This window comes from Lissotriton vulgaris, chromosome 8 (assembly GCF_964263255.1).
Source record: "Lissotriton vulgaris chromosome 8, aLisVul1.2, whole genome shotgun sequence".
Classification (NCBI taxonomy): Eukaryota; Metazoa; Chordata; class Amphibia; order Caudata; family Salamandridae; genus Lissotriton; species Lissotriton vulgaris.
Genome location: NC_141696.1, coordinates 1,527,492,091 through 1,527,517,542, shown reverse-complemented (window position 1 = coordinate 1,527,517,542; position 25,452 = coordinate 1,527,492,091). Strand labels below are relative to the sequence as shown.

At 45.4% G+C, this 25,452-nt stretch overlaps 1 protein-coding gene across 2 annotated transcripts in view; it reads left to right on the top strand.

Moving 5' to 3' along the window:
• TRIM45 (tripartite motif containing 45) overlaps nt 1-25,452 on the top strand; it is a 65,229-nt gene extending 39,777 nt beyond the window's left edge. For both annotated transcript variants that reach the window (XM_086935657.1, XM_086935656.1), the window contains exons 2-7: nt 4,205-4,719; nt 11,332-12,065; nt 13,913-14,042; nt 19,068-19,182; nt 21,973-22,099; nt 23,046-25,452. In XM_086935657.1, the coding sequence (XP_086791783.1) occupies nt 4,268-4,719; nt 11,332-12,065; nt 13,913-14,042; nt 19,068-19,182; nt 21,973-22,099; nt 23,046-23,194 (1,707 nt within the window). In that variant the 5' untranslated portion in view covers nt 4,205-4,267 and the 3' untranslated portion in view covers nt 23,195-25,452. The remainder of the gene's footprint in view (nt 1-4,204; nt 4,720-11,331; nt 12,066-13,912; nt 14,043-19,067; nt 19,183-21,972; nt 22,100-23,045) is intronic.

Sequence of the window (25,452 nt, the reverse complement as noted above, 5' to 3'; positions counted from 1 at the left end):
GTCACGTTTGTTGAAGAACTTTAAAGGTGGAAACAGAGGAGTATTCCCACAGATATAGAGGAATCTATGTAGAACAGTCGTTTTGCTTAGGGGCATGCTACCCATGACCGCTATTGGGCGAGATTTTCAAAACTGTTCTGACATGTAAGGCCTTTGGTGCCCTTTCGCCAAAGATAATTTTTGAGGGAGGACAGCTTTGGCGGATATCACCATGGATGTACCATCTATTTGAGATAGTGAGTCCCATTTTCATCCTTGCCGCCACGAGTGTGTGCAGCAGCCTTATCCATTTCAAGACTTTCCCCTCAAAGTTCATGTGTTGTAGCATAAACTGCATGTAGTACCAGGTTACAGTTTTTTTCTGTATCTATCGAACCTGGTAGTTACTGCATCATCCAGTGAACTAGTCTGTATGTGAAAGAGTTTAGCAGATTATGTAATTTGCTTCGGATAGCAATAAAACCACACTGTGTTATCGCCTGCCACATTTTCTGTTCCCCGAGGTTGTCTTTGACTGCCACACTTTCCCTCATGAGTATTGGTTTGGATCCGCACGCCAACTTGATGGGCATACCCCCCTCACTGATACTTTGAACACCTCCCAGACATTTTATTTTCTAGGTCTCAGCTTAGATTTTCAGTAAAATCATTCAAAATTGTGTCTTCTATTGTTCTGTGAAATACCTGGCCTTGAGGTGTCTGTTGTTGCAGTTTCCAGATCAGTACATTTGTTCTATTGTGCTTTAATTTGATTCTGTCTCGGTTGAGCCTCTTTGATTGTTAGGCGTTTCCTCCTACCTCAATCAAATAGGTTTCTGTTCTTCTAGGAGTAGCACAGACTCATCTGTAACAGTTACTTCTAAAGTAGAGCGTAGGTGTAACGTGATGTGAAGAGAAGAGTCTCCCCCTGCAACATAATATGAGTACCTAGCGCAGGGAAAATATTTCAATGTAGAAAGATGACCTAGGACTACTCTTACGTATTTTCTAACAGTGTGTACAATCTATACAATAACAACAAAACAAGGCACAAAGTGTATGTGTAAGAAAAAGAAGAAATTATATTCAACAATAATATTCTTTTATTTGTTTTTATATTAATTTATCAATATGTTATTAAGTGTAAAACGCAATTGTATGCTACAAACATGATATCCTTTAGAATGTCAAAATGACCTTTCATTCGCATCAACAAACCAACACATACACAACACACTGAGAACTAACTACATCTAAAATACAATATTTACAATGCAAAGAATGTCTGACGTATATATTATTAATCAATATTGCTACAATCTTGGTGGCAACAGTAAATTATTGTTGTGTCTAGTTGCCAAACTGTCTTCCAAATTCATCTATGCGCATTTCAGGAAAAAAAGCTCCTTCAGGAAAGCCACTAGTTACCACTGTATGAAAACCTGCAATCACATGTGCCTTAGATTACAACAAACAATATTTTAAAGATGAAAGCTAGAATAGTGCACGATTTGTCACCACCATCCTGGACATCGCTTGAAAAGACACCAAAATTTGCCCAGGAGTTGTCAAGCATTGAGATAAAAAAAATGTGTATAGAAAAGGGCAAAAAGCTAAAAAGGTTGTAGAACTGAAGAGAGCAGTAGTATCCTGAATACAGAGATGGGAGTAATTGAATAGACAAGATCCTTCACCTCTAAGACGGAGTAATGCTCTTAATTTGCATATGGTGAGAGGGATTCAGTGACCTCTAACATTGTTGTATTCCTGGGCTTGATAAGGGACCTAAATGAACGTAATATAAATATCCTGCAGATGGACACAAAACTCATACAAGGGATGTCCTTCCAGATCCCTAGATGAGGAAGACCTGGCCTAGATTTACCTTTCTTACACTTCTTCGCCTCCACTCTGATGGCCTCTTGGCTGCAGGTATGCTGAGAGTCACCAGAGGTAGTGAGTTTGTCAGTCTCACAGGCCAGTGTGCGGTGCAGGAGGGAATGCTGGAGAATGATGCAGCTGGTCTTGGAAAAAGCTAGCACCGGGAGTCAATTGAGATCATCAGAGTGGGGACTGGGGATGAAATTAGTCATATTCTTTCTGGCCTTAGAAATCACCCATGCTTCAGGAAGTCCAGATTTAATTGGGGCGCAGCAAGTTGGGTTATCTCCCACGTTCTTTGTTCTTCTTTTCAACTACTTACATGTGGGTTGTGTCATATGTTCATTCACATGGATCATGTCATGGTGCACAATGTATATGTGATGCTGTTTTCAACGTGTACTGTACCGACTAAGTTGTTTATTGGCTGTAAGATAAATCAAGGAAAAAAAAAGCAAAACAGGTTCAGGTAGGTGCTGTGCTGGACCAACAAGAATCATAAAAGGGCATCTGCTCAGTGGAAGCTACCTGGCGTTTCCTATTGGTTTTATGAATAATGTGGTTAGCTAGTAGCTCTATGTAGCATCCGCCATAATAGGAATGACAGGGACAGACCGTATTGTGGACATTTTTAGGTCTCGCTTAGTCAGCTGCTGTCTCTTCAAAACATGCTGTATTGAGGTTATGGGCATCAACATGCCCTGCATTTTTGGTTGGTTAGTTGGCCTGCTTTTCTAAATTGCTTTACTCTTGTTGGTTAATACTCTCCATATGTCCCGCCTTAGTGTGCCTTTGGCTCCCTCCCAGTGAACATCACCAATTGCTTCTTTTTTGTTTGGCCATCCTTGCCCATTAGTTGCCTCCTCGCTCACACCCCCCCACCCCCACCCGTCTTTGTGCCAACCTTCCTGCGCTCCTGCTGACATGAACAACACTACATTTACTTTAGCTTTAAACATCTCAAGCTGAGGCACAGTGTGCCGCCATTGCTACAAAAGTGAATAAATAAAAAAACAAAGGCAGGCGGGTGCTGTAGAGTCCCAGGAGGGTCGGCACGGTAGAGTGGCAGGAGGGTCAGTACAGTAGAGTGGCAGAAGAGTAAGCATGGCATGGTAGAGTGGCAGGATTTTCAAAATGGCATGGTAGAGTGGCATGAGTTTCAGCATGGCACTGTAGGGTGGCAGGAGGCTCAGCCTGGTGTGGTAGTGTCGCAGGAAACTCAGCGTGGCACGGTAGAGTGACAAGAGGATCAGCCTGGCACGGTAGAGTGGCAGGAGGGTCCGCCTGGCACGGTAGAGTGGCAGGAGGGTCTGTATGGAATGGTAGAATGACAGGAGAGTCAACATGGTACGTTAGAGTGACAGGAGGGTCAGCCTGGCACGGTAGAGTGGCAGGAGGGTCAGCCTGGCACGGTAGAGTGGCAGGAGGGTCAGCCTGGCACGGTAGAGTGGCAGGAGGGTCAGCCTGGCACGGTAGAGTGGCAGGAGGGTCACCCTGGCATGGCAGAGTGGCAGGAGGGTCAGTATGGAACGGTAGAGTGGCAGGAGGGTCACCCTGGCATGGCAGAGTGGCAGGAGGGTCTGTATGGAATGGTAGAATGACAGGAGAGTCAACATGGTACGTCAGAGTGACAGGAGGGTCAGCCTGGCACGGTAGAGTGGCAGGAGGGTCACCCTGGCATGGCAGAGTGGCAGGAGGGTCTGTATGGAATGGTAGAATGACAGGAGAGTCAACATGGTACGTCAGAGTGACAGGAGGGTCAGCCTGGCACGGTAGAGTGGCAGGAGGGTCAGCCTGGCACGGTAGAGTGGCAGGAGGGTCAGCTTGGCATGGCAGAGTGGCAGGAGGGTCAGCTTGGCATGGCAGAGTGGCAGGAGGGTCAGTATGGAACGGTAGAATGACAGGAGAGTTAACATGGTACGTTAGAGTGGCAGCAGGGTCAGCCTGGCATGGTAGAGTGTCAGGAGGGTCAGCCTGGCACAGGAGTGTGGCAGGAGGGCCAGCATGGTACGGTAGAGTGACAGGTGTTAAAGGAAGTACTGGAGGCTGATGTTGATTAAATGTATACTACACAGTGAGTTTTACTATTGCCAATACTGCCATTGGGACCACAGTTGACTTGCCTGTTGGTGTTTGTTACCTCTGTTACCACCAGTGGCAAATCAATACTAGTTCATGGTTTTCATGCATGTGCACATTTATGTGCATCTCCTCTTGGTACCTGTATTTGAGTTCTGTTTCTGTGCGTGTCTATATGGGTGTTGTGTGTTGTGTTCGCATGCAATCAGACAGATATCTTGGGTTTGTCAATCCTTGTTTTTATTGTTTTTTTCTTTTTTTCTAGTGAAGCATTTCTTTTCCGTTCCTCTCCCTGAGATCTGATTACTGCTGGTTGCCCCACTTCTGAATGATGTCTGCAGATATGAAGAGACTGAATGTTGGCACCGGGAAGTTCGCAGCAGGGGCCCGTTCCAGCAGGACCAGATGCCCCCTGTGCGCGGAGCCCTATACAGACCCCAGGATCCTGCCATGCCTTCACACCTTCTGCATGGCTTGCATCCAGCAGCTGGAGCCCCTGTCCCCCCTAGCCTTCCGTGGTGGGACGGACCCGGCCTCTAGTCCGCGGGACAAGCCCCAGCTGAGCGTCTTGTGTCCGGTGTGCGATGGTGAAGTTGAGTTGCCACCTGGAGGTGCAAGGGCACTCGTTACTGATCACCTGGCGGCCAATGAGGTCCTGCTGGAGAGCCTGCAGCGGGACGGCGTGGGACTGGTGTGCGACCTGTGCAATGAGGCCAGTGCAGAGAAGAGGTGCAACATCTGCAGAGCCAACCTGTGTGAATTCTGCTGCCAGGCCCACAGGTGAGAACTGTTCCTTACCACACTTTATGCATCCCAGGTAACGGGAGCCATGTAAACTCCAACCCTACCTAGAGATCACAGTCAGCAAGAGACAATGGACCAGATGTATCAAAGGGATTTACCCATTCTGTGTCTATGGGAACATGTGTTGATACATATTTCCCTAAGAGAGGTGGGCAAAGCACCACAGCCCAACCCAAGCCAATAGAAGGTGGCATAGACAGTAGCACTACTGGAAGGGAGCAGTGTTGGTCCCACAGAAGGGATTACAGAAGCAGCAGGACAGAGAGAGGAAGGCCAGACAGATCCTAATCCCCACCAGGCTACACTCTGACTCCAAGAACTGGGTGGCAGCCCTGAGTCTGTGAAAGGAGTTAGAAACCTGTGCTTAAAAATTGATGCTTATCTGCTACTGACTTCTCAGATTGTGGCTGTTTCCACTGCCTTTGTTTTTTATTTGGACCAGCAAACAGTTTGTTTAACCAATTACATATGTAAGCATCTTGGATAAATGTGTTTACATAGACAATTCTGCTTGTGTTTCATCCCTTTGGTCGGATAATTCTCATCTCATTCTGTGTCAAGCCCGAGCATGAAGAGTATTCTATTCCAGAGCTTATTCACCACCAACTATGCTGCATCTCCACTGTTTTTAAAGTGTCATTTTTTTAAACATTGATACTCTGAACTAATCTGCAACCCTCTAAATTTCCTCCAACCAAACTCCTTGCAAGGAAGCTTTGGAAGCAGTTACTAAAACTCCTTCTTGCTGCCTTGTCCATTTTACCCATGTTGCTAGGATGAGTCTGATCAGCAACTGTAGGTTTGTACCAAAGCAGGAATCTCTGGTCATATATATATACTGAATGTTGGGTGGTCTGGGGAACTTGGATAGTCTGTTTGTTGAACTTATTACTTGTAGCTACATTATGGGTTATTCTGTCTACAAGTATATGCTCACTTGCAAGCCTGCAATGGTGAATCCTCCTTGTAGACTGCTAAACACACTGTTATCAGATCCTTGAGTGGAAACACTTGGGTGAGTTTGAAGACGTGAAAACCATCATTACATGTCAGAGACGGGAAAGCTTAGACTCCTGAAAGGTTACCCAGCCGAAGCAATCTACATACAAAGGGATGCTCCCTAATTGGGTCATCGCACTGAAAACAGTTTACCACCATTAGGGTAGACCTAATGGCCAATCTTTCCCTGCCACACAAAATATTGCATTTTTATCTAGCACTGTATCTGCCCAAGTGGGATTTAAATCCCCTCCAAACCCCAGCCAGACCGCGGCGTCTACATTCTCTAATGTCTTTTGTTGTTTTCGTCTGCCCAGGAATTACCTACCAACTGATAGTTGCTCACTTTGGTTTAACCCTTTGAAATGTCTCTGATCTTGTTGGGCCTCGTAACGCAAAGTCCCTAAATTCAGTTGATCAATAATGCCAAGCTAGCTAGCTTTGTGGCTAGTTTCTAGAATGGACTGTGTATGACATGTAGCCGGTTTACTTTTTATTACCTAAGCCATGATGACCAGGAGGCTGAGGGTCTCTTGTACAAAGTTTACTGCTTCATCCAACTCTCCCCATTTATTTATGAACAATAATACATAGGTTCCTGGTTGGGAGCCAGTGTTCCCGCAGTATGTGTTCCTGTGACACATGAAATTATGCCTTAGCTGATCCTCCAAACACATTGGCTTCTAAAGGCTGCAGATGCACAATCATGTTGGCAACAGTTTAAAAGGGAGGGCTGTGCGTTTCTTAACACGACCCTCCATGTGAACTTTAAAAAAAACATTTTGCAGTCGTTAAACAGTGCCATCAGATGCTCCTCCTAGAGTTTGGGACACGTCTTTCAGTCCCCTACCAATAGGATATCTCAGGGGAGGTGTATCCTTTCTGATTTAAAGTGCCTATACTATATCTGTTAGTTGAATTCACTTACGTTTAACTAGTTTCACTCATTTCCCTTTTTCTCATAACAGAAAGATCACTGATAAACTATGTGATATTTGTAAAGTTTTTCTATTACTCCTATCTCTTTGAAGCCAGATGATATTTTCTGAGGGAACCAACTATTAGTGATGAGTTCCATAAAACTCCAACCTGAACCCCTGGATTGTCATTCTTTTCATCCGTTATCTGCAAACTTCCTTTGCCTATGGACCCGCCTCATAGGGGAAGAGTGTTTAAGGTTCACATAGAATAGAATTTAATCTCCAGATGACTCCTGCCAATCTATACCTCACACAACGTCTCCTCTTTGGCGAGAAAGAAAGTGTTCACTCTCTGTTGGTCTCACCGATTTGTGCCCCTTTCTGACTGCCCTGGACTCTCTTGGAGCCTTGCCTCTGTGCCTGGCTGGGGTGATCTGCCCTTACCACATTCACCCTTTGAAATACATGAAACTGAAATACTTTCCCATAAAGACGTTGCCCATATCCAGGCTTTTCCATGTATAGATCTTTCTCTAACCCAACTTCCACAGTTAACTTTTAGTCAACTCTGAGTAAGATAGAAGTGCAGTGCATGGTAGTGCTGGCACCTGTAGTGTTGCCCCTCATGCAGATTACTCTCTAGGACACCCTGCATAGCTCTATGGTGCCGTCTAGCCTCCCTTCACTTCGCTTCAGTGGCATACTCTGCCAAGTCAAGGATCTTTGTTATTGGACGTGCTCGATCCAGCAACCTTGCCTCACAAGTTTCCCATGAATTGTCACTAACCTTTGTTCAGGTCATAAACGGATGTTAATGTTTTGGCGTTCGTATCTAGGCTTGATACCACCATCACCTCCTTTAGATGTCTAGTGCACTCTTCAGGTTCCTGTAGGTCTCTTCACCTGACCTCCACATAACCTGGCACTACTGACATGATCACACAGTTAAAATTACTTCATTGTCTCAAAACCTCTGGTTTGAACATCTTTCTTCTTTCTGCATGTTCTCCTCCTGGGTGGTTGATGGTGAAACAAAAAATCCTGGCTAGTTTAAACATGTCTTCATCCTCCATTTGCTTCTCCTGGTTTGTTGATGGGGAAACCAAGAATCCTGGCTAGTTGGACCATGCATCTGTCTTCTTCCTCCAGTTCTCCTCCTGGGTGGTTGATGAGGAAACCTATAATCCTGGCTAGTTGGACCATGCATCTGTCTTTTTCCTCCATGTTCTCCTCCTGGGTGGTTGGTGGTAAAACCTTTATTCCTGGCTAGTTTGACCTTGCATCTGTCTTCTTCCTCCAGTTCTCCTCCTGGGTGGTTGACGAGGAAACCTATAATCCTGGCTAGTTGAACCATGTATCTGTCTTCTTCCTCCATGTACTCCTCCTGGGTGGTTGGTGGTGAAACCTATAGTCCTGGCTAGTTGGACCATGCATCTTCTGTCTTCTCCCTCCATGTTCTCCTCCTGGATGGTTGGTGGTGAAACCTATAATTCTGGCTCACTGTTTCTATTGTTAAGCCTTTCTGATCGAGGGGTGTTGCCCGGTCTTGGGGGCCAATAAGCAATCTTTTGTGATCACTGCTGGTGCCATCATAGGCTTTACCGTCTTCATTGTGTAGTCCGAAGCCATGGGCAACGCTCTTCCATGTATTGGGTCGAACTGAGGATGTTCTTTGTGAGTGGGCCGCCTTGTTGAGGAGGACCTACGATCACATATCAAACATATCTTCTTACTAAGAGGGAATGCAGGCTGGGCTGTGGAGAAGTTCCAGCCACAAAGCTCAATTTAGAACTCCTACAATTTGGTTCCGGGTTCATGTGTGGCCCCTGCCTGTGTTACATGATGGCTGGATTGTTGGCTGGGTGCTGGAATTTACCTGGCTTGCACGGTCTGAGAATTTCCAGCCCCAGGGGCCCTGCACCACCACCTACCGTACATCTCCCACTGTGAAGGCAAAGCCGGGGTGGATGTACAATGGGTGTGGTAACCTGAGAGCCTCTTTCTATCTAAGCGTGAATGGGTGGACACTGGATAGCGGCAGGATTCCTGAGAGTTGAAATCAGTGTAATGTTTTATGAGGTTAAAACGGCTACCTGTAGTAAAGCTGACTCCTGATTGGTGATGGAACATCATAGGTATTGAAAGAGCACTCAAGAAAAGAATGAACCGTCGAGATTTGTTAATTTGGGAGTGGCATGGACGCTAGTGGCTAAAAAGTGAATTTGTGCCCTAGAGAAGTGCATAACAGGCTGCTTGTAGGAGAGGAAGAAGCAGCCAGAGGCAAACGCTGCACTTTTCACACACATCACTCAAGGTAATGGTGGGTAACTGGGTCCAGAGGCGGTGCGACCACCTCTCAAAGCACAAGGAGGACGACTAAAGGGAGCGTGACCTGTCCACTGTCTCTTAGCCTCCACCTTCCACAACCTCCTTGTCCTAAGTTCAAGTTAAAATAGTTATGTTCAAATTATTTTGGATAAGCTTTTTAAGGTGATGGACTAACCTTTTGATATTGTTAACTTCAGTTTACCTTTTATTTGCATCATGAGTGTCTCAACATTGTATTTTTTATGATTATACTAATACAAATATTTTAAATAAAAGGTAAAATGATGAGCGTAAAAGTTCACATTGAAAGAAATAAAATGCAATTAAACCAAAAGACCATGTAGAACCCACCATATTCCCTTCTTTACTGCTGCAGAATGCCAGGTCCCTGTCGATTCGTCCATGCGACATCTCCAATGGACTGACCTATGTGTGCCCACGGTAGCTCGATGGGTTATGCATCTGTTGAAGAGTTCTCTGGGCAGTCATCATGTGGCAGATTTGAATGAATGAATGAAATAAAACGTATAACGCGCAGACTTTGCCCGAAGGCATCAAGGCGCCTACACAAAAGTAATACAAAGCAAAAACCAAAGAACTAGGGGTACGCTTTGACAAAGAGTCATGTCTTCAGGGCCTTTCTGAAGGTTAGCATTCAGGTTTTTGGGTGAAGCAGGTTTGCTCAATCTTCTGTCAATTGGATCCTTTAAAGGGGATCTCCAAGAGGAAACAAGCGTGCTCTTAGCCAATCCTGCATCATCAGTAGTCACCAACAATAAGGGTTCCTAAATATCCCTTTATTTGAATACTAGCAGCCCGCCCCAGCGTTGCCTGGGGCAGAAAGGGGCTGGGGGCAGTACACCCGCTCCCGCCCCGACCCCCTCCCGCACCGACTCCCTCCCGCCCCGACTCACTCGCGCCCCCCTCCCGCCCAGACTCACTCGCGTCCCCCTCCCGCCCAGACTTACTCGCGCCCCCACCCGCCCAGACTCAGTCGCGCCCCTACCTCCTCCGAAACTGCTGCCTCCACACCTTTCCTCGGGCCCCGCAACCTTCGGCAGCTCCGAGCCGCGTTCAGTGCGCTCAAGTGCGGACCCTCCGCTCCACCGCACTCCCCGTTGTCGCCATATCGCACACAGCTCGCTGTAGAGCCGTAGTCATAGAAGAGAGACACCGCCCTGAGAGACTGCAATCGAGGCATTACTGCACCGCCCTCCTCCTTGTCGTCATGACGCACGTTGCGTCGTGGCCAGCGCTAGGTCCCGGCCGGCGCTACTTTCTGGGGGGGACTACTTTGTTTACAAACGTAATTTTTTTTATTTACTTTTTTTTTGTAATTTATATAGCCTATGTCCATCTACACACCCTGACAATTTCATAGATGTATCGGGTGTGTAGATTGGCGCTGTGGTTCCTGAGTTTACCTTGCCAAAAGGTGCAAGTTCTCTCTTTATAATAGTAGTATAGATGTCTGGTTGGATTGGAAAACCTATTGTGTCTTTAATCACTGGATAGCCTATTTAATCTTCTAGCCCCAAGCCACTTGTCCTCTGGAATCGCCTCACACATCCCAACCGGGGAACTTTGGATTAAAATTAAGTTAACAACCCTTTAGTTCACGTCTCATCACAGGACGTTGTTTCTTATTGGTTCAGACACCTTGGTTTTGGCTCTTTTTCATGAAGTAGCTGAAGACCACAGTTTGGGTCAGTGGGGCTAACTAAGAACAGCACTAACAGAGCCAATCAGTGAGATGGGCTTGGCTTTGCTATTTTAGTTTATTAATTAGCTTGCTTTTATCCTTCCTTCATTACTGTGAGCAATTTTACATAGGTATCTTTCCTAACAGTGAGATGTGGATTTTGACTACTTTTCCACAATATGCTTCCATTTGTACCTGGAAGGCTTAAGGGACAGCCGATGCATAGAAACACTGGACTGGCAGACAAGATAAAAATCCCAGGCCAGCTAGATCCTTCTTTCCTTCCTCCATTCCTTCTTTTTTATATAGCACATTCCACAAATTAATTTTCTCTTGTGGAAATAAAATATCATTCTCTGTCGTAAACTACTTGTTTTGAAAGGAATGGACAGAGGCAGCCTTGCCCTGCTCGGTTCCGAATATTCAACCCACAGGTTATTCATAAATAGTTTCAGGTGCTTAACTCACTTTACAGTAGTCTAAGGTTTCAGCTACACCCATAAGTAATGATAAAGAATGGTCAGTTCCATGTCTTTACCTAGATTCAGAATTAGATAAGATCCTGGTTGTGTTGAACTTTGAACTACTTTGTAACTGTTCATGCTGAAATTGACCTAATATGATCATTTTGTCTCCTAGGCGACAGAAGAAAACTGCCTCCCATGCTATGGTGGGCCTGAAGGACCTCAAGTCTTTCAGTCGCATGGGGAAACCCATCCAGTGTGCGTCCCACCCTGCGGAGGAACTGCGCCTCTTTTGCGAGACCTGTGACCGCCCAGTGTGTCGGGACTGTGTGGTGGGCGATCACCGCGAGCACGCCTACGACTTCACAGGCAGTATAATCCACAAACATGGTGACTACATGCGGGAATTGCTCAAGTGCACACAGCCCCATGTGGGGGCCCTGGAAGGGGCTTTGCATGAGATTGAGGGGGCCGGGAAGTCAGTGGCCGACCGCCTCGAGTGCGTGAAGGCAGAAATACACAAGTTTGCGGATGGTTATGTTCGGGCAGTGGAGGAGCATCGTGGGAGGCTGCTGGCACGCTTGGAGGAGCTGAGGTTGCAGAGGGAGCATGCTCTCCAGCTGCAGCGGGCACAATTAGGGCAGCTGCTGGCAGACATGAGGACCGGGGTGGACTTCACTGAGCGTCTGCTGACTGCTGGCTCTGACATAGAGATCCTGATGACAAAAGGGGTGGTAGTCCGCCGTCTCAGGAAATTGAATAAAGCAGATTACAGCGTCCACCCTTGCGTGGACAGTGGCATCCGATTCTCCCCTACTGAGAAGGCCCGCCAGTGCGCTGGATATGAAATGTTTGGCGCAATAGTTACCAAAACAGTGGATCCCAGCAAGTGCACCCTAGATGGAGCAGGTATGGCATGCACTCAAATGCTTTGAAAATAGTTACATGAATGAGAAGTTTATTGGGTTAGCTGCAACTTGAGTTTTATCAGCACTTTTAATTTCAGCCGTATCCGTAAATCCACTTGTCTATGAGCTTATTTTAGAGAAAAGCCTGTGAATGTTTGTGATTTAATGATAGCTCGTTGACTTGAACACTCACTGCTGAGATCAGTTCCAATGTCCAGGTCACAGGTACACATCGCAGAAGTTCTGGGGTTACTGGTCATGGCAGTCTTAAATGTACTACAACCATGCAGATAAAAACCCACTGAAACAGTTCTGACCTGGGCTGAATAAAGATATTGATTGTGTTAAATATTGTATAAATTAGAACCAGTGCATTATATTTTATTTCTATAGCATATTTTTATTTATGTTTTTAAAACGGTGACTAGTAGAACCAGTGCATTAACTTTTCCAATGCTTTTCTTGGAAGTTCTTTTCATAAACTTTGTTAGACTTTATGTCTGATCTACCCTCATAGCGGCACAATACCTTAGTTTTAAATGTACTGTCGGTTGGTTTATAATGGTTGTCTCAACTAGATTGCCATAATCTTTGAAACCGGCTCAAGTATTTTTTTTAATAAAATCTGTCTTTCATCATTATTTCACATTAGCACATATGCTTGCCTGGATCCAGTGGCCGGTGAAAAACCCATCAACCCTGGGTCAAGAGCAAGTTGTATCACATTTCCCTTTTCATAAATATCCAACAATAACGGATGAACCTAAAAGGTTGCGACATTTCTTGATTTTTGTCTGTGACCTTATTAAAGAACTCTTGTGCTACTCTTTCTCCTCGTCGCTTGTATATCACAGCCTCTGTGGTATATTTATGAATATTCTAGTAGGATAATGCATACAGTTGTAAGTGTGGGCAAGTGAGTTCTCTATTTTCTACTGATACATAGCGTAAGAACAGAGCCCAATCAGTCTGTAACATAGAACTGAGATCTTACAGTGGGAATTCCAAAATGGCCGCTGATCACAGGCCTGTAAAGGCAGCAGGCAATACACTAGTTGTTCAATACGACTAGTGTGTTGCTTTGGCCTTTACAGGCCTGCGATCGGCGGCCATGTTGGAATTCCCATTGTCCGAACTCTGGTCTAAGTTAGACAGTCTCATAAACATTACTAGTTTTGTTCAAGTTCCATATTATTAATATTAAAATCATTTGTTGGGCCCAACTAATTATCCCCAGGGGGATCTCTCGGCGCTGGAAATCCTAGAACTACCATAGATATCTTTATGATGCTCAAGAGATTCCATAAATCGATACAGCCATTCCTTACAACCCAGAGCTCAGCTTTTCCCCCACAAGGCAGTCATCTTTGCGTAAAGCCAGGGTTGCCGTAAAGAGGTGTTAATGGTGTAACATAATGTGGAAAGGCCCAGTCATGGTCTCAAACCTCAAATGTAACCCTAGTAAAGGGTGTTGAATATGAACCCCATGAGGGATGTTTTCTCCCCATCCATGGGATCATCCCAGCAATCAGCTGATCGATGAAGCACCGCTCCAGTCTTCTCCATTCCTCTATCTAGCAAAGTTGAGCAGCCTAGCGCAGTTACACTTGACAGATTTTACAAGTCACCAAAATGCCAAAAATATTGTAAAAGGAGCCTTTAAATGTATGGCGCACAGAATAAAAGACTATAATGACACCCTCTGAGGGCCACCTCACAATAACAGCACAATCTTGCCGCTTTTTTTAAATGGTGGATCTGTGTCCCACCTCCTCACTTGAAGAAACAAATGATTCTTTGTATAGCTTTAACCACTGAAGTAAAACTATCCCCTCTCTCCGTTCCCAGATTTCCACAATGCGCGTGAGGCGCAGATCTCCGCCTTCACACTCGTTTGCAAGGATGCGTCCTCTGAGCGGATGGGACGTGGAGGGGAGCAGGTTCGAGTCAGCGTGGTGAACAAGGACAGGAAGGACTGGTAAGTAGCGAGCGCATCCTAGTTGTTAGCAGCTACTCTATTATTGATTTTTCATAACGTGCAATGTTTGGGGCTTGCCCGTCTGTTTGAGTTTCCACTCCAGTTGCATTCACTTTTTGATCTATCCAGTCCTACTCCACGGCAGAGTGCTCCTCATGGCACCCGACATGGCACCCACTGTTTCCAGCATGTCTGCTCAGTAGGCTTTGTCACTCGGATCTTCACTTCGGACTTGTCAGTGTGTTGTTGGTTATAAGTTTACCTTGTAAGATTTGGGCTGAAGTTGTTGATTTTCAGGTTATTAATATCAGGATTTCCTCTGATATCAGTCTGTTTTCTTATGTGTAATAAGGCCCTTGAGCAGAGGTGTAATTTCTTTTTGTTCCAAGCCCTTCTTCAGTAAAACTACATTTAACTTCCCACCCTCTGTCCTTGAGGGAGGTAACATGCTAAAATGTTTTATGGTGCACACCTTCTGTGCTGGTGTAGCGTGTTGGAAGCTGAGACATGTTTGTTACTAACCCTAATAGGAGAACAAACGTGATATTAGGTCCTCCAGACATTAAATGTGTAGTGATCCCAGCAGTGTATAAAGCACATGTAGCGATGAAGCACACAAAAAGAGCAGTGAAAGCTTCCCTCGCACACAACGAACAGGTACAGCCAGTGTGTGCAGCAGCAGGTAAACACACACGCTCCCTGGGCTGTTGGGGACGTCGTGAAGTTGCGCTGCTTAAAGCTAAACTAATCGCCCATCACTGGGTATAACTTTATATACAGGCTCTGCTTTGGATCATTATTTTGTTGTTTGTCTAGTGTTCGAGATGCTCTGCATCAGCCCCGAAAGGAACCCAACCCTTCTGGAGATACTGCATTTAAATCATGGTTGGTCATTCACCCTACATTTGGAGCATCTCAGACCCCTGGATTGAAACCGAATGAGGGGTCATGCCCTGCACTGAGGACTACCAAGAAACGATGCCAAATGGCAGACGTATCATTGCAAATGTGAACGTTGTGTGGTGTCTGGCGGCTCTGTCCCATTGACTGGGTGATGGTAAATCGGCTGTAGTAAACCAGAAGACACACCAAGGTGGTCGAGATGATAGAAAGTTTGCCATCGTAAATGCATGGGATGTAAGACCCCAGCGCATAAATGTTATGAATGTTTGGGGTCGTATCTGGTGTATATCCTTTTCAATTTTACCTCCGTTTAAATAAAGTCTTATTTCTTTTAGACGTAATAGCTCTGACTATATGCCCTCTTTAGGCCAGATGCATCAAGCATTTTTCTCCTCGCAAACGGGCCAAATCGCAGAATTCGGCCCGTTTGCGAGCGCAAAGCATGCGTTTCCGTTGCAGCAAACACAATTTTGCTATTTGGCAACCTGCTACCAAATCGCAAAGTGGGTTTGCAATACACTATTTGGAAGGGGAGTCCCTTCCAAGTAGCGAATCCTAACTGTATGCAAAAATGTTTTGTGACCGTGAATTCAGTCGCAAAACTTTTGCATTTTACCACCTACTTCAAGTAAGTGGTAACCCATTTGCAAATGGGAAGGGGTCTCAAGAGACCCCTTCCCCTTTGTGAGTGTTTGTAAAATCATTTTTTAAGAGCATTCAGTGGTCCCACCGACCACTGCCTACTCTTAAACAAGCATTTGCAATGCAATAGGTCTCGCATTTGCGATAGTTTAAGCTATTGGCACTGTAAATGACAGTCTTTTATTTATATGTTTTGATAAATCATAAATAAAAGGCATTGTCATGTACAATGCTAAAAGCTCAAACTTTTACAAATGGGAGACCTATTGAAAGAAACGGCCAACATTGTCCCTGGCTGCTTAGAAAGTGAATGCGCGCATGACGTACTGAATGTTGCAGGAAAACATGTTGTGCCTGCAGTAGGAGAAACTATTTAAATAAAATAGTGCTTACAGACTGAAAAAGACTCACTGTGTAACCACCAAAGTAAAAGGGGCAATCCTCATGGGAGTTTACGAATTAAAACAGGAGGGACTAACAAGCCTATTAATGAATCAGAAGCCAGCATTTACAAATGACAATGACAAATATAGGCGGAGAGTGGGCGGGGCTTCAATTCCATACTCCAATACAGCATGACTTGCAGAGCAGCGCACATGCTGCCCAGGCGTGACCTGAAAATGTTTATTCAGAGGGGGCACACACCATGGCTTTATGAGGATTTTGTGTTAGCAGCTACACTTTTAGAACAGGATTGACTTTGATGTGGAGGGCCAGTCTGGGAGAGAGAGTCCTGTTGTACCACTGGACCCCCTTCCGGTCCCTTTTGCTAATAAACCAAGAATTTAATGCAGATAAATGCATTTTACAGAAAGACATTGGTGAATATTGGCACTTCTGCATCAAGATGGTCTAGGAAAGCTGGAGAGCGTTGCTCAGTGAGAGTTTGCAGGCAGGGGTGAGACCACATCGCCAAGATTAAAAGACTGTTATCCTTTTGGGGACTATGGGTTCACATGCTGAGGCACGGTGGGCTCCTGAATTGGCAATTGTTGTCTGAAATGGCAAAGCTATCATTACCTTTTAGCAGAATGCTGCATTGTGCATTGAAGGTTTTGGTGCCCCCGCATTATATTTTAATTTGAGAAAGAGCCTACCCCTTATTTTCCGCATGGTGTTACATTGATGAGGCGGGAGCCCACTCCGCGTTTCACCGCCGCAGCTCGAGTTGTTCTGGAAGCCTTCTCCGGGCCACTCTCAGCACGACCCGGAAGTCAGGCAACCTTGACTAGGATATGGGCGGGGCATGGAGCGCACGGCCGGAAGCGTCCGGGGCTCCCGTGAGCTGAGGGAGCCCCGCGTGTTGCAGCCCGCATGGAGGAGAAGCGAGGAGGGAGCCCACCCCGCACTTGCAAGCCATAGAGGGAAGTCCGGCGGGAGCCCACCCGCCTACGTGAATGCCGCATGGCGTGGTCGGAGTAGGATTTCAGGTGGGGCTCCTGTGAGCAAGACTGAGCCCCACGTGTTGCTGCACCACAAAGAGTGACCGGGTGAAGAGCGAGTCCCCCCTGCCATCGAGGAGACCAGCCAGGGAGCAGCGCAAAGTCCCCACAAGAGCCGGTGAGTGGGGTTGAGCGGGAGCCTGCAGGTGGTTAAAGAGGCCTGCTGTACGTGGCCACGGCTGATAATGCATGCAGCTGACGCAAGCGTGCCGTGCCTGGACAGGAGATGTGCACACGTATGGTGCAAGCAGGAGTTGTGAAAACGCTGCGAGCCGTACGCGTGCACATCTCCTGTCTGTTAAGCTTCGGCACAGACAGTCGATGTGCACGTGTATGGATTGCAGCGTTATTACAACTCCTGCTCACACCATACACGTGCACATCTCCTGTCTAGGCCTTGCCGCGTGCACATGTCCTGTCCCCCTTGGCAAAGCAAGTCGACAACAATAGATCTCGTCTAGGTGAGCAGCACATGGTGCTGCATCGCTTGGCGAGACCTAAAAATGAAAAGAAAACTTTTCATTTTTGTTTTTGAAGCGCATCCCATTTTCCTTGGAGGAAAACTGGTTGCATTTAGAAATAAATGTGCTTTATTTAATAGCAATCACAGACATGGGGGTTTGCTGAGCCCCACAGGCCACCATCCCTGAGATTTTTGCGATTCTAGAGGGTCGCAAATTGTGACCTACCTCATTAATATTCATGAGGTAGGTAATTTGCAATCCCCTAGGAATCGCAGAAAATGTTCCTCTCACTTTCATGCATTCAGTTTTACGATTTTTTAATTGGGAATCTTAAAGATTCGCAATTAGGAAATCGCAAAATGGTTTCTTTATGCATCTAGCCCTTTATGTGCAGGATGAAAGCTACCTACTGACTACCCCCTCTTTTTGTTAGCCTTGACTGTTCAGCCTCATGACTGTCACTGCGACTTGCACTTGCCCATCTAATTGAAAGAGCAAAGGAACGCAAGCCTGCGACAAACAATTGGTCAATGACAGAACCCACAAAAGCTACTATCTAATAATCATGGTCAGTCTTAAAGGTCAGGCTTCACTCGGGTACCCAACATTCATTGTTTGCATGTGTTCAATGGGGGGAGGTTCCAGGAAGTACCGAGGAATCCCTGGATAGATGGAAGAAAGTGCCCAGTATCATCTGTAAGCCCATCTCCTGAGCCTTTAGCTCATTATAACCAATCACATTCAAGCACCCTGACCAGTCACTGAACAAAGATATTTACATGCAACAGATCAGGGCCCCATAGTGAAACCAATAGGCGCTGTGGCATGAATGCAGGAGCCCCGCATATGTGTGAGAATCATGCAGCACAGTAGGGTGTGTTTATTAAAGGTGCGTAACTGTGACGTGACCAGTGGGAGGGACGGTTCTCATGTGCCATCATTGGATGTTCTCCTAGATTAATTTATTTTAGGTTTAGTAGTACATTAGAAGTTGACAGCCATTTTGTGGGCATTGTGTATGTTTTCTACAAACATAGCCGGGCGGATCCAAATTCATCCCTGGCAGAAATGTTCAAACCAACCTTGTTATGTTATTGTCCTTTATATAGCGCAGTCCGAATAGCCCCTGAAAGGGTCTTTTGGCGCCTTGGGCCTGGCAGTCTATCCAGCTCAAAAACCAGTCCCCTATCAAGCGCCGCACCGAGGCAGTGCCAGAGTGGTAGAATGGCCTGTCCAGTCTGTCAGCATATCGTATCTGACCGGAAGTGTGTGTCATAGCAGAACTTGAGCATTCACCATACCCACTTTCACATACAAGCACTAGTACGTGGCCTCGCCGAAATGTCCTCCGACTACTGAGAAGTCCTTTTTCCTTCTCGTTTTGACCAGTGCAGGAACGATACGTCGTTTTTTTAAACAATGAACAACAAACCCTATTGTTAATTCAATTGTTTACAGTCTGCTGTTATATTGCATTCAAATGATGGTCATGATTTAACTGTTCTATATCTATTCCACCCCCTGCATCCATATTTTCCTCTGCTTTATAAATCATGTTTCTCTTTTATTTGCAGTGTAATAAAGCCAACCATTCATGACAACAATGATGGGTCATACAGTGTCTCGTACACACCCCACGCTCCAGGCATGTACACAGTCGGTGTTTGCATTAAGGGGCAGCACGTGCAGGTGAGGATATCTACGAAGGTGCTCCATGTACACATCTTGTGTGTTGTGCAAACGAGATGTATGTACATGAGCAGATTGCTGGGCAAGCTCTGGGGCGTACTTTAAGATGGTTGTCACCAGGCAGTTTATGTCTATGTGTGCCTTTCATATAGTGCGTACAGCATTGCCTCTAGCGCTCACCCTATTCTTGGATCGAGATTTGATAGATTTAGGGCTCATGGAAACATCAATAGTTGCATCTTATGTCTCTGACACTTGTGTATCAAGTTGCCCAAGTAGGAGAGAAGATAGATAAGACTCCTCTTTCAACCCTAAAGAAACGGCTAATAGGAGGCGCTGATTGTTTCTTGGTCTCTGGCTGTCGGGTGCAAATAGAAACATCCTTTAAAAACCAGGCACCTTGGGTCACTTGAGGATCATGTTTGCATTGATGCTTGTACCACTAGAAAGTTAATGTACGTTAATCAGTGTATGTTCTTTACCTTAGAAAAATCCTAGGGTTCTAAGCTCAAGACGACAATTTAGTGCCAGACATTGGTCGATCGTGGTTCCTTCAGGTATGACTGAAGATCAAAAGTTTGTGGGTTTTGGGCATTGTCTTAAGTTCATTCTAGCAGGTAATGCACCCAAAACGGGACAAAAATGAATTTGGGGTGTTTGCTACCCATAAATATTCACCTTTAGCGTTTGCGCTGAGTTGTTCTATATCCTTGTCAATAGGGGCCAAGGCTAGACCTGACTTGGGGCGCGCTGGCCTAGTTACCGGTGCTGGACATCGATGATGGAGAGAGTAAAGTATCAAGTAACTTCACATACATCAGTGATGTTGTGCGTATTTCTGCCACTTAGTCCCTCTCTTTGTAAACCTGCCTTGCAGCAAATGTTCCCAAATGCTCCAGTAGCAGCAACCAATCCATTTCATACAAACCCCTTACAGATGTGTACATCTCAACCCTAAAACAAGTCACAGCTCTAATGACCATAAGTTCTGACTCTTAACATTCAGAGGTTCAGCCTTTGAAAGTACATGTTTGTAAACTAGATATCCATCCTGACATTATGAACAGCAGCTACCACTGTCCCATTCTTTACCATTACATCACCACCTCATCTTTGAGTTTGCCGAGCCAGCACCAGCAGCTTGCTTATATTACATTTCATTATAATACCGCCTAGAGTTTAGTAGATCCGTACTGTTGGAAGCCAAGCAGTCAAATCTACCTGGCATTTTTCCAGCACCTTCTGATTCCAACAATCTCTAATCATTGAACACAATATTTTACTGAAATGTAGGTCTATTTAACAGCTGTATAGTTAATGCAATCTTAGTGTTATTGACTATGAACTTTGGCATAATATTCTACTGAACTTTGGAGTGCAGCTTGCCTTATCTTCATTAACTGGGACCGTCCACAGATTTGTTACAACCGTCCCACGTCCTTGCCCCGCTTGGAAATGCAACCTTATCATCAGTAATAAGGGCTTTGACAAGGGACCACCATCGCTCCTGGATTTACCAGAGTGATATTATATCATGGACATGAGATGTGGCTTCACTAAAGTAGACGCTGTTCATCGGAGTTGTTTGTTGGTAATTGCCTGTTTCTATAACGAATACTGGTAGGCTTGATCACGTGAAGGATATTTCAAGATGTATAGTCGCAACTGCATGACAGCCAAGTATAAAGAGAGCCAGCATCTTTAACTGGGAGAATTATCTGAATTAAGCCATGGCTCAGTGGATATTGCCTGGTAAAGTCTTTGCAATTGTGGGTTTTTACATGACCAGTGCTACTTGAATTTAGCCTTGAAAAAGCAAAAGGTGCTGTGGTACTCACCTTGGCTTTTCTATCAGTTGATGGTTGTTTTATTATATCATTTGTTTATGGGATTATCCATTTAATATATATATAATATAAATATATAAATATATATTTAATATATGTTATTTTTATATTATTTGAAGAGTTTGGTGAATTCCCATTTGAAATGTATCTAATATCATCAGTGCATATAAGGAATTTATACATTGCGCTTGTTAAAAAGAGATTGCAAGTAGACAAAACTTTAAAGAAATTGCATTTTGAGTATCATTTTGGGTGCCTCTTACACTTAAAATCATTCCTTACAGAGGTGTCTCTGACCCAAGGCCATTGATCCAGGAGACCTGTCTTCAAGGACAGAAAGACTTGGGAAGAGAAGCCCAACCCTCATTTTTGTTTGTAAAGAGGTGCATTTGTAGGAGGGTGCAACTCCTGTGGGAAAAGGTTTTAGAAGAGCTTTCCACTGTTTTGCCTCAATATACCTGGGTGGATTCTAGGCAGTACAATATAGTGCAATGTGAGGCGGTCTGAGATCTCCTCAGTATTTTCAACTGGTGCACAGAACTCGCTGTGACAAGGCCAAGTTAACCAGTCAACATCTACAGTTTCACGTGAGCCTCCACCCCATCCAGTGCGGACATGTTATACCCGTGAACTCATGTTTGCAAAGGGTTTGTAGGGCTGTTATGAGCATGGTTCCTTTGTTTAAAAACAAGCAGCTTACGTACATGCTGGTGCCATAACGCAGAACTGATAGAAATGTAACCCTGAGTAAGGGGACATCGGCGTAAACTCAAAGAAACAAGATATCTCTTGAAAGGAGCACGTTGAAACTATTGATGCTGCGGCCTGACCAAGCAGTTCTAAAATTGCTGTTTAGTTTTGAAAAATGTGGCATTTAAAGATATGCAGATGGAAGGGATTCTCTTATTTCATATAGTTCTAATGACACTTTATTTGCTTTCAGGGTTCTCCTTTTCTCTTGACTGTGAAGAGTAAGTTCCGCAAACACTCGGGTGTGTTCCACTGCTGCACCTTTTGTTCCAGCGGGGGTCAGAAGGACGCGCGCTGCGGGTGCGGCGGATCCATGCCAGGTAGGTTTCATAGATGTGTGTGTTAGGTCCCGTAAGAACCTCCGAAAGTAGTTTGTCTGCCCTAACATCATCACACGGGAAGATGTGGGCCTAGGCTTTCTGTTTAATGACCAAAAGAAAGACACCTCCTAGTTTTTGTAATGTTGAACAGTGAACTTATGTGCACCATTTCACCTCTAGTATTTGTAGTGTAATAATGAATCCTCCATTCTGTGGCACGAGGCTCCTACAGGTGTTTTGAGCCTGCTATGTACCTTGACTCTGGACCAGCCCTTGGCATAATATAGAGCGAATGCAGTTTTCACCCCAACCTCCCCTGTGTTATGTGATGGAAGTCCGATATCGTTAGTCACAGAACGCTACGTTGCACCCAACCCGCTTCTCTCAAGCAAAGATCACCGGGCGTTGCAATGTAACCCCCTCTATGATGGCTTTTGATGGCAGTGAAAGAACACTGCAGGCAAAGTCTCTATGTTACACTCTAAGCCCACAGCTGTGTATGATGCCTTCTACGACTGCATGCAGTCTTTGATTGCCATTGCACAATTTCAAAGAATTAAAGTGCAATGTACCATTCTCTGTTTGCCAACACAAAGCACCTGAGGCTTAGGATGCAAAGTAGCATGACTTAGTGCAAGCGATCCTTGACTGCCATGGTGCTGGCTGTGTGTCCTCTGATTGCAGACATAGAGTATGGGCAGTTGTGGAATTCTACATTGCACCTTCCCCCCTGCTTTAGTGTTCAGCCCACAAGGTTGTCTTTGATTCCCATATGTGAGGACCCTCCCACTCCCCTCTTCCATCACTCCGTACTATGTCTTTTTGTTTTACTTCAGGTGTTCTCTGTTTCCTTGTGTCTGAATCCATCAGTTTTTTGTTTGTCTTTTTAGGCCTAGCATTGAGCACAGTTTTTTCTTTACTAATGTCTGTCTTCTGATTTTGGCAGGTGGCTACCAAGGCTGTGGCCATGGGCACAAAGGACACCCTGGACATTCGCACTGGTCCTGCTGCGGAGGGCCGCTGGAGAACTCGGAGTGTTCGGCGATTGCAGGAGACAACGGGCACAGGAGCTTGCTAAGGACTGTAGCCCTCTAAGCCTATGGTGCAAATCCAACCTATGGCAAAGAGCTACATGTACCGCCTGAACGGGGTTCATTTCCCTGGCAGGTGCCCTTCACTTCGCAATTTCAACGTTCATCCTATGAAAACCCATCCAGGCAAGACGTGGCACCAATAGAGCTATTCAGTCTGACCATGTTTAATCAAAGTTCCTTGGGGCGTAAAAAAAACCATGTAAAAGTCCTGGAAGTGCTTCATCATACGGCCCGACTACTGAGAATAAACACCCACATGAACACAAAACAAGGCTGCCCTGTCCTAGGCAATTAACTTGGTTTTTTGTTAGAGGAAATCTTTCTTTCGTTTGAAATATATTCCATTATATCAGAATTTGTGGATGTAGTTCATGAAATCAAATTCCCGCATGTAGGTAATGAGATTGAATGCGGTCATGACACTGGCATTGCATCCTCCTATGATTGATAAAGTGGAAAATATTGAATTGAATAATGGGAACACTTGCTGGATGCAGTATTTAGAGCTATATAAAAAAAACAAGTCATTATTCCTTTATTTGTATTAATCTGGATCGGTATGTAGTGGGTAAAAACTCCTTGGGGTGTATAGAGGGATAGATGGGCCTTGTGAGCTCAGTATGTCAGCTTTGGGTGGGGGGGGTAGGGGGGGTTGCTAGCGGGGCTCTCCTGGTTCAGCAGAAGAACCTCGGTAAAGAAACCAGAGGCCTTATCAGGAATTGCGTAATGGCGACCGTGAGATCAAGCAGGACACGTCTGACTTTGTTCTCCCTAATTGTCACTCGTGCCAAGGATTTGCCATTCCCTCTTTCATTGTGCTCACAACGCAGTACCAGTCAACCAGCGAGGGGTAGACTTGGTACTTGTTCCAAGACCCGCATCAGTGTCTTCATGAGGGCGGTACCCGGCTTTCCAACACTTGCCTACTCAGACAAACTAGGGGAAGGCCGAAGGGTTCCTCATCCACCTCATCTTCACATTGTTAGGCATGCCAAAGCTCCTCGCCAGCCACACCACCACTGCACTGGTAAGCAGGAGTTTTTTACCAGCATCTCCATCCCCTCACTGTTAGCCTGGGGAACTCATCGGCGCCAGGACACCTTTGGGAAGAAGTGCGCTTTAAAAGCTTATTAACATAACATCTCCTCATCACCACCATAGTGCTACCAGGGGCAACTTGCCAGCCCCACCACTACCACACTACTGAGTCAAGAGCCTTCACCGGCATCACACTGAGACACAGGGCAACTCGCTTTCCTTTGGTGCAAGGACTGGGATATATTCAATTTGAGTTGTTGGTCATTACTGTAGCTCGAGAACGTCTGCCAGTGCAGTGGTAAGTTTGTGTGCTGGAACATGTTTTCTGTCCCACTAAAGAAACACAGTTACATTTTGCATGGAATGGCAGTATGCTTGTAAAAGTATCACCCACTGGCAATTGCTCTGGGCTTCATTCCAGTCCGTCGTTTTTAACCCACTATGCCACTTTAGACAGAGACTAGCTACATACAAATCAGCATTGGTGTTGCTCCAATAGGAAGAGGAACGGGAGCGGATGTAGCCTTACGGCTAGAGCAGTCGACCTCGAAGCTGGGGAACCGGGTTCGAGTCTCAGCAAAGACGCTCAACATCCTGTGATCCTGGGCAAATCACTTAATCTCCCCAGTGCCTAACAAAAATGAATGTGTTGTTCTGTAAAGAAGCTGGTGCTCATGTAAAGCGCTCTGCAACCCGATTTGGGTCTAGTTTGCGCTATATAAAACTCTTATTTTTAAAAAATGATTAAAAAAAAGAGAGCAGTTCGAACCGCCAGGCTAAGTTCCTGCAGAGTGTGAATGCAAGCTACCCTGACTATTTATGACCGGCACAGATCTTTTCAGTGAGGTTTAACTTGAGTGATGTGACACAATGAGCAGGGAACCCAGGCCTGGGCATGCCCACTTCACAGAAAAGTGATGGGTGGAAACCTTGCTAAAGTCTCACTCACTGGCAAGCTCGAGGTTTGTCAAATTTTGTACGAAAGATCAATGTAATGTGATTGAGCTGAAAGGGTAATATAACGGCGCTCCAAAATCCTTTGCTGTAACCATACTTGATGAATTGGCAGAGTGATTAGCAATGGTGACTGTTCACTGAAGCTACTGATATATCTCACGAGATTGAGCCCAGTCGGCAGAGACCTTTGTGTAAGTTGTAGTTCACTGGTGTGAATCTGGTAGTCTGACTCAGTTTATCGCAGTAAGGTTGTTAGAATCCATT